General features: G+C 41.3%; 1 protein-coding gene across 1 annotated transcript in view; it reads right to left on the minus strand.

Annotated features, from left to right (window-relative positions):
* The window catches only part of LOC122789363 (tyrosine-protein phosphatase non-receptor type 13-like), a 2,815,362-nt gene that overhangs the window by 703,676 nt on the left and 2,101,167 nt on the right, over nucleotides 1–10,519 (minus strand). The window contains exon 35 of the mRNA XM_044056752.1: nucleotides 10,455–10,519. This exon is cut by the window's right edge and continues 101 nt beyond it. Coding sequence (XP_043912687.1) covers nucleotides 10,455–10,519 — 65 coding nt within the window. The remainder of the gene's footprint in view (nucleotides 1–10,454) is intronic.

Consider the following 10,519-nt stretch of genomic DNA (forward strand, 5'->3'; position numbering starts at 1 on the left):
TATCTTTGTTCTATTAATGTTGTCAAATGTTTGCCTCCCCTCCACAAAACCACATTAATCTATATCTATCCATTGTTGGCAATATCCTAGCCATTCTCTTGTCTAATACAGATACAAGAGCTTTATACTCATGGTTCAGAATTGAAACTGATCTATATGAAGATGGGTCTTTAGGGCCTTTGTCCTCACCGCAGCTTTCTTCAAAGATCCTTGTAGTGTCCTTCCTTTAAAAAATATCGTTAAATAAAGCCTTCCAGATCTGTGTCACTTTCTTTCCTCCATACGCCCACTGGAATACCATCTGTTCTTGAAGACGTTCCAATTAACTGATTACACATCACCAGTTTTTTCTCATCCCCTTCTATCATAGCTATTAAAGGACCACTACGGGCAAATGATGAAGAAAACACATATTTTTTATCTTGCCATGATTTACTACACCTCCCAAAGCTGCCTTCAGCAAATAAGTACTCACTCCTAATTTTATTTTGTTTTTACTCTTGTCTGCCCTCATGGGGGCAGACATGGTGATTCCTTTGGAAAGCTAAATCTGTCCTATAATGCAGACTGTGAGGACAAATAGCCCTACCATTTGTTGTCAGACTAGACTTCCATTCACTTACAATGGAACTCCTGAAAAATACTGCCAAGTTTGAGAGTCTGCAGCTCATGTGTCATTGACTGGTATGCGCTGAGTTTTACAAATGTTGTTCCTACTGATGTACTACACATTCACTGAAAGAAACTTGCAAAAGTGCCAACAAATTACTGAGATAATTTCACAAGGAGCAGTTTTGCAAGTTTCAGTTCCTGGCCAGGTTACTCCTCCCATCTCCCCTCCTTCAGTGGGCTACAGTCTCACATTTCCAGCTTTGCTAGATTCAACTATTTAGTCAGCTTTGCATGACAATAGAAATAAAAAAATAGCCTGCTGTGCCACAAAAACTGTTCCCTTGTATGTCTCTTCACTTCTGAATAGCAATTCCCAAGAATAAAAAAAAAAAAAAGCAAACTCATCAGTCCAGAGTTTAGGCTAGTCTACCCATTTTTTAAAATGTGCACAGTAAAATATTCAACTTGTAATGCATTTTGGCTGCTGACATGGTTATCTTTACATAGTTATTCTCTTATAGTATAACCTGAACTTATGGTATTTAATGATAAATTTTACAACAGTTCTCAGTTTCTTAACAATGACCTTCCAAGCCTCTGATGTGACCTAATACTTTCTTACTATTGCTTTATGTAGTTTGTTTTAGTTGTATATTTGTAGTGTGTTTCTCATCCTCTCAGCAACAGACTCATGGAGAAGCATATACTTGTATAGAAAGAGTACCAGCAGCTGTAGCAGTGATACCACACTCCAAAACAATGCACTCAAACATAGTACTGACATACACAAGGGAATGGATATGTCTGAATCAAGCAGTGATGAAATTGCTAGGGACTTCACTGAACAAACTTTTACTCTTAATTTCTCCATTTCATAATGCATAACATTTGCACCACACTTACAAAGGCACATCTCCACCTTCCACAAACACAGCAACCCACACCCACACAACTGCTACAGTTTTTCCCTTCAGTTATTGCAAGCCATGAATAACTCTATTTAATAAGGACACCTACCAGACAAGTCTGCATAGCGCACTTGGTCTACCTGCATCATTGCAGCTCGGGCCCCCCGCAGCAACTGCAACACTGCCAGATAAAACCACTGCTATGGTTCGGTTTCTCCCTACCATTATTGCAAGCCAAGAATAAGACTTTTTAATAAGGATACCTACCAGACAAGTCTGCATAGCACACTTGGTCTACCTGTATAATCGCAGCTCGAGTCTCCCCCCCCCCCCCCCAGCAACTGCAACATTGCCAGATAAAACCACTGCTACGGTCCGGTTTCTCCCTACAGTTATTGCAAGCCAAGAATAACACTTTTTAATAAAGATACCTACCAGACAAGTCTGCATAGCACACTTGGTCTACCTGCATCATCGTAGCTCGCCCCCCCCCCCCCCCAGCAACTGCAACATTGCCAGATAAAACCACTGCTACGGTCCGGTTTCTCCCTACAGTTAAGTGCCAACTTCACCCCACTCTCACCCCCTAAATGGCCCATCTCAATACCGGAAGATTGCCAAATTCCAGTAATAACGGCCACACAGGTACAAAACGCACTCTCTAAAGCCAAGAATACAGCATCCATGGGACCAGATGACATCCCGGGCTATGTACTACATGAACTACAATATGAACTGGCACCTCACCTAAGTGTCATGTTTAATCATAGCCTCACCTCAGGTTTCGTGCCCACTGAGTGGCGCAGAGCTATAGTTATCCCAATCCACAAGGGGGGATCCACCTTGGATCCCGGAAACTACCGTCCCATCAGTCTGACAAGCCTTATCTGCAAGGCCATGGAGAGTATTATCATGGAACTTATAAACAAAGACATTGGCAACCTTCAAACACTGGACCCCACCCAGTTTGGGTTTGTGAAGGGCCAATCTTGTCTCCTGAACCTGATTGACTTCTTTGAATCAGTCTCCAGAGCCATGGACAAGGGTAAGGTGGTCCACACAGCCTATCTAGACCTTGCCAAGGCCTTTGACACCATCCCCACTCTGGAATCATAGATAAACTTACTAAGTTGGGCATTAATCCCTATGTCACCCAATGGGTTGCTAAATGGCTTACTGATAGAACCCACACTGTAAAAGTAGCCAACTCCAAATCCAGCTCCAGACAGGTGACAAGTGGAGTACCTCAGGGTTCAGTCCTGGGGCCGCTCTTGTTTGGCATCTACTTCTCTGAAGTACAGGTCAACACTAAGGGACTCTGGCTAACAAAGTTTGCAGATGACTGCAAACTGGGAGCCATTATTGAATCCCCAAATGATGTGGATACTCTACAAAAGGGCCTTACAGAAACAGATGCTTGGTGCCAGAGCCATGGGCTCAAGCTCAATGCCAAGAAATGTATTGTTATCCCCTTTGGGAAAAAACATGTATCCATGAATTACCATATAGGTGGCAGTACACTAAACACAGAAAGTGTGATAAGAGACTTAGGGACACAGGTGGACAGTGGTCTCACCTTCGATAACCACATCGCCACAACAGTCAGGAAATCCTTCTATGTGGCACACCTCATCACGAAGGGCTTTTCATCCAGAAAAAAGGAGGTCATTGTCCCACTGTACTCATCCCTCATTAGACCCATTATAGAATACAATGCTCCATTTGGTATGTACCTCTCAAGACATCTGCAACAACTGGAAAGGCCTCAGAAATACCTCACTAAAAGAATCATAGGCCTAAAGCAGATGCTCTATGCTGACCGCCTTAAAAAACTCCAGCTATACTCTGTCGCATATCGTCTACTCAGAGGCGATCTCTGCTTAACATACAAGGCCATGTCAAACCCAGAGCTGTTGGACATGCTACACTTAAAGAAATCCCAATCCCTCAGAGCTACACGCTCCAGGGATCTAAACCTTGTCATCACAATAAACAAAACATGTTGGAGGGATAGGTTCCTGACCCAGAGACTCCCCAGACTCTGGAATAGATTGCCCATACATGTCAAGCAGAGTGCCTCTTTGGACCTCTTCAAGAGGAACCTTGACAATTGGATGGGAGAAAGGAAATTCACCCCAGGGATCACGTCAGTCGCCCTGCTAGACAGGGGTCCAGGAAAGTAAATAATGTGGGAAGAAATATTCAGGGAATTGTTATGGCTAGGCTTGTATAGGCCCTAGGGCTGATAGCCTAGTACTAACCTATGAACCTATGAATAAAGATACCTACCAGACAAGTCTGCATAGCGCATCATCTTAGCTTGGGTCCCCCCCCCCCCCAGCAACTGCAACATTGCCAGATAAAACCACTACTATGGTCCGGTTTCTCCCTACCATTATTGCAAGCCAAGAAAAAAACTTTTTAATAAGGATACCTACCAGACAAGTCTGCATAGCACACTTTGTCTACCTGCATCATCGCAGCTTGGGTCCCCCCCCAGCAACTGCAACATTGCCAGATAAAACCACTGCTACGGTCCTGTTTCTCCCTACAGTTATTGCAAGCCAAGAATAACACTTTTTAATAAAGATACCTACCAGACAAGTTTGCATAGTGCATCATCGCAGCTTGGGCCCCCCCCCTCCCCAGCAACTGCAACATTGTCAGATAAAACCACTGCTACGGTCTGGTTTCTCCCTACAGTTATTGCAAGCCAAGAATAACACTTTTTAATAAGGATACCTACCAGACAAGTCTGCATAGGTGGCTGGATATTTACAGCTCTTGTTATTAGCAGATTTGGTCCTTAACAGTTATGTTTTAAACATCGTGACTGGTTATTTAAATTTCCTTTTACAGCACATTTGTTACTTTTACTAGTTATTTTGTAAACATTGTTTTGGCCGGCATGCACACCTGCAAGGCCCCCCCAGGCAACTATAGCTTTGTCTATTGCCACTCGGTGTCATAACTTAACAATATACTTGCTGTATATTGTCCCAAATAGATCTGCCTCCACACAGAATACTTGTAAAGTAAGGCAAGAACCATTTACTTGGTGTATTTTGTCCCCCAGATATATTTACCTTCCTTTGTATTACTTGCACACCAAGGCCTTAAAGTAGTGTTTCTGCAACTAACTGCTTCCACTCCTAATTTCCTGCTTTGACCTCTTTCCTGCTTACACTTACATTACAGCTCCAAGGCTTCCACTTCTTATGCTGATTACTTTCCTTTGCAGTCTTCTGTGAGGGGGCGGGACAGATCTCTATCGGCTTTTTCTGGTTATACCTTCCCCCATTTTATATCTCCCTCCTCCCCCATGCACATTAACTAGTCTATATTAGTGGATCTCCTTGAGCAGCGCCCTTTTGAAAGTTATCTTTTGGCATGCTTGTGGTGAGGAAGCTTCCCCAGACCTTTTTCAGTGTGACTGCATCAGTATAAGTAAATTAAACTAGTACAATACAGCCAAATAGACACATTTGGTGTAAAGAGAAACAAGTGGAATGATACATTTGCTGTACAAAGAAAAGAAACAAGTAAGCCCATTGATATAATTGGAGTTAGTGTTAGCCCCGCTGTGCTCGGGCTCACTCCGCTCCCTCCCTGCTTCCTATTTCCACCCGCCGCCACTTGTGCTACATTTCAACTGAACTTAGCCGCGCCCATCATGCTAACCACCAATCACTGAATCTGCCCCACCCCTGTACCCATTTCCTTCTCTTCCACTATTCCACATCCTGTAAAGCACAGTCTTCCATCTAACTACCTTACAATCACAAACACCTCTCAACATCCACCACACCCACCCCATCCCAAGCAGATCTCTCACTCATGACCAAACCATGCCCAAACTACCCAAACCCACATACATACACCTCTTACTATTGCTCCTAGGTTTACCCACACTCCCACTGCTAACTTCTATCACCAACTACCAAAAACAACTTAATTTTATCCATATACCAAGAAAAACTACTTCCACTGGCATTATCACAACACACCCTTTTACGCAACTAGTCCATCACTACCAAACCTTCTTTATTCACAACTATGCACACAGATCACAGCCATCACACTACCAGTCTCAAACAACTATAAAGAACTTTAAGACCCTAAACAAACTACTCAAACTCTATTTTTACCTCAGAACCTAACTCATTAGCTGCGGTGATATACACCCAAACCCAGGCCCAGAAAATCTAGGAGCCCCAACCCGAATGACACCCTACTCCACCGAGACAAATCCACGCTCCTCATTTTAAATTTAAATGTTAAGTATACTAAACAAAGTCCACGACCTTCATGCACTACTCTCCTTTTATCAACCTGAGATAGTCATACTAACAGAGACTTGGCTTAAACCAGGCAACCACAACAATAGTGAAAATAGGTAAAAAAGGGGGGTGTTGTTGTAGTGTATAAATCTCACATCATCCTTGAGAAAGTAGACATAACAACCCTAGACCTCATAAAGTTGAACTCACTCTAACAAAACTAAAACTTAATGATAATAAATGCATCAACATTATCGGGTGCTACATCCCTCCAGGCAACAATATCCCCATTACAGAAAAACTCCTAGAATGGATATCTAACTCCCTCCCCCAGGAAAGCATAGTATTAGGAGACCTTAATACCAACTCGCAAAACTGTTCCATTCATAAGCCACTCTCCCATATTAACCTACATGGCCTAACCCAACTCATCACTTCCCCCCACAAGAACAGACAAGAGAACCAAACATCAATCCACTCTAGAATGGATACTCTTATCCCACCCATCACTGATATCCCTAGCAGGATGTCTACCAGACACCAAGTAGTTACCAAGCCACATTCTTACTCAGATCAAAATCACCACAACTGACCCAAATATCTACATGCCTAATTAGAAACAAAAAACATTTTAACTGCTTCAACTTTATAAACGACCTAAAAATGTGCAACTGGACCCCCCTTAAAAACCTACCTCTTGATGAAGCTGTACTATATTTCAATACTACCTTCTTAAACACCCTTAATCATCATGCTCCCTCCAGAACAACAAGAATTAAAACTAAATATGCCCCCTGGTTAGCCCCAGACACAAAATCCCTCCTCAAAAAAAAGAAACAAGGCCTGGTCCAACTACCTAAACAGTAAACTCCAATTGAACAAACAAATACATGTTGAACTACATAACAAAGCCAAAAAACTCACCAAAACAGACAAAACATCTTGCTACCAAAAGTTACAAGATAAGCACAGGAACAACCCACAAAAATTCTGGGCAGCAATTAACTCTATTCTACAACCAGATAAAACAACTACCCCAACCTCAAAAATAGATGATAACCAAGAAGACATCCCCACACAATTTAATAAATACTTTATGGAAACCATCCAGACCCTTACAAACAACCAACCCTATGACAACATCCCCATCCCTGCAAATCCACCCCACACCCCCAACTAACAATTGCCTCAAGTTCAGCTTCCACCCAGAACCAACCAAATCCATTGAAAAACTACTCCGCAAGCTCAAACCAACGACTTTAGCTGCAGGTAAATTACCCGCTGAATACCTCCACCTGGCTGCAGAAGCCATATCATATCCTGTCTCCATCCTAATTAACAGGTCCATCTCCGAGTGCATAGTACCCAAGCTATGGAAAATATCACATATCATCCCTCTACATAAAGGGGGAACCTCCCTGGAACTAAGTAACTACCGCCCTATAGCCATACTAGCCCCTTTATCTAAAATTTTAGAGAGGGTAATACACAAGCAACTAATGAAATATCTCCTAGAAAATAATCTAAAAGCAACACAACAACATGGCTTTAGACTTGGCTTGGGGAAGAAAGTGCTTAACTAATAAATTGGTGGAGCTATATTCTTGTCATTTGGTTTATGAGTGAGCTTATGATGTGATAACTACTCGTTTGGGCATTGAACTGTTTCTTGAGTTTTTAGCATTCGGATGTCCTTCAAACGGTTGTTTTTGGATTACTTTAATAACAAGAAATAGGCTTAAAAATAGCCACTGGGGAGTACATGACAACCAAATCTTAGAAAGCAATCTGTGGAGAGAAGGTAATGGTAATCAAAGAATGTGCCTGAAAAGCCAGTTTTCTTAAAGTGGCACGCCAACATTTTTCAAAACCAATAAAATATCATTTATATGTGTGGAAGGTTTCCTCCATGAAGGGTTTTATCTATCTGGCAGAAAGGTCTAGCTAACTGTTGCACCATGGAAGTTTCCGAGATGTATCCATATGCGACTGCAAGAAAGCACTGAAGATGTTTAGTCACTCTGACTGCTTTTATGCTTCTCTTCAAAAGTGATTCGCTTGCAGTCAGTCACAGTGTCTGAATGGGGGGGGGGGGGTTAAATTTTTGGGAAGCTGGCTGGGTGCTTTATCCTTGGCAAGATACAACCAATAGGCTACAGTAGCAGTAAGAATAATGAACATCTAATTTACATAAGTCTACTCATAATTCTTCATACAATATTTTTATAAAATAATATGTGGGATAATTTATTATCCCCATGGCCTCTCTTTAATGAATTGTGTAAGTACATCAGATTACTGGCACTGTCAACTGGAAAGCCCATATTTATTTCATTATTTTGGGAAGTGTGACAGGAGGAGGAGGAGGAGTTATTGGGTAAAAACAAGAAAATGGAATTCTATACTTACTAGGAAAGAAGTACCCTTGGATCCTAAAATTCTGTAGTTAGATATGCTGAAGAATTATGACTATAAAGAATGAGTTCACATTTTTTGCTAGCTACTATGGTTAAAAAGGAATAATTTTAAAGAAATGGAAAAGTGGGCCAATGCTATTATTGAATTTAAATGAATGGTGGACACTAATTATAAATGTGTGTTATGCTGTGTGATATTTAAAATAAATGTGTATCTCTTTTTCTACAGTTTTCCTTTTCTTCTCTGATATTTCCATTTTGCTTTTCTGGTTGACTTTTTTTCCATTTTGTGAACTGTATTAGTATATATTTATATTGACTATGGCATTCATGACTTTACTATCAGTATAAAACAAATAATACCCATTGATTTGTTTTCTTGCAAGTGTTGAACAACATAGCACATCATAGTACATGTGAGTTGTGGTGTGGTGTCCAGTACTTAGCATGAAAAATGTGGCTTGTCAGGATTGCTTAATTGTGAGGAAAAATGGCAATAAATGTGTGTCCTTTCATGTGGCATGCTTAACTTTGTGAGCAGATTTAGCACATCCATCAGTTGCAAAACTAAAATATGTTGCAATATTTCCTTGTTGGGGTCACTGACCTACCTTCATGTGCTCAGTGTGCTCCACAGGTGTGCATGTGAGTGCATGAGATCTTAGCCTGATTAGATCCACATGCACAATGCACAGAAAGAGTGACAGTAACAATCCAAGACTTAGTGCCTCATTACAATAACTACTTTGCTTACAGGCTTCATATTGAGTGATATAAACCCTGCATGCAGCTAGTATCCTTACTGCACAATGGATGATTAGAGAAAGGCAAGCAAATACTTTGCAGTCCCAGGTGCACAAATACGTCAATCAAAAGCTATGTGATTAATGATACAAATGTTGCTGGTCATGGCAGTAACAAAAATCAGTTCAGACATTAGGCCACCAGTATGATATATGCTATGAAAGTGTGCGCTGTCCACCTGGTAAAGTAGCCTAAGATGATTGTATGTAGTCTGAGGGCACAAAGCACAATTAACTGAGATGGTGTAGTAGCACCCCTCTGCATGGGGGGACAGAGTCATTCCTAGGCTACTGCTGAATAGTGAAGGGTCGTACTTACTCTGGGTGTTTTCGTTTGATGTCTTTACAAGTGATATTTTCTCTGACTCCTCCACCATGGATATATCACTGACTGATGTTGGAAATGACTTTGAGTCTGGCAATGATGGCACTTAAAAATCTGTCCTCTAAACATTATGAAGAATATTTAGTATTGTTCCTCCTACCTACAGTTATAGATTTTTTTTCAGAAAGTCTGACATTTTTATGTGTACACATCACTGCACACATCCTCAAATATCTAAACTTTTTCTTTCGGCTTTTCCTGGTTAGGGGTTGCCACAGCGGATCACCTGTCCGCTCATGACTAGCAGTGGAGTTTTATGGTGTAGAGGTGCCAGCCCAACCTTCCGCAGAAGGCACACACATGCACACACTCACACCTAGGGCCAATTTAGAGTGTCCAATCCACCTACAGCATGTCTTTGGGATGTGGGAGGAAACCAGAGCACCCGGAGGAAACCCATGCGACCACAAGGAGGACATGCAAACTCCGCACAGAAGGCATCCCAGCCGAGGATTGAACTGGAGAACCTCATGCTGTGAGGTGGCAACGCTAACCACTGCACCACCACTGCCGCCCTATCCGTAAATATCTAAACTAATCATATATAATGAGCTCATCACCAACTTTACAGGATCTAGTATATGAATGCCTGTTCAGAAACATAATTATCCCCTTTTCTGACCCACCTAATTCCAAAAGCATAACTTAAAAACCATAATATAATGCAAACATATTTCTGCAGGGGGCAAGCCCCCTATACCTACCATGTGGAAGGCATGGTCCCCTAAATTATATATTCCAACTCTGCAGTCACACTACAGTGGAGGAAAAGTGAAAAAATCCACACCATCAGCTTTAACAATATAACACATTGTGGTTAAATAAATTACAACAATAATCTTTTCCAAAAAAGATAGATGATCAATAAAGGCTCAAAGTGTAAGAATATCTCAGTTTGCCAATCATCTTCAACACTAGCATTGCTGTTATTTGCTATATTCAACGTGAGTGTACTCTATAGACAGAATAAATTAATTGGTTAGTATTACTTTGTACATTTCACACTACAAAAATGTACTGCTTCAGGTTCACAATCACAATATACTTACTAGAATTTCCAGACAATGTGCAAGAATTGTTTGCTGGCTGAATTTCTGAACATTTGGGGGGCAGT

Source organism: Protopterus annectens, chromosome 14.part0 (assembly GCF_019279795.1).
Source record: "Protopterus annectens isolate FY-2018-M chromosome 14.part0, PAN1.0, whole genome shotgun sequence".
In the NCBI taxonomy this organism is placed as follows: Eukaryota; Metazoa; Chordata; order Ceratodontiformes; family Protopteridae; genus Protopterus; species Protopterus annectens.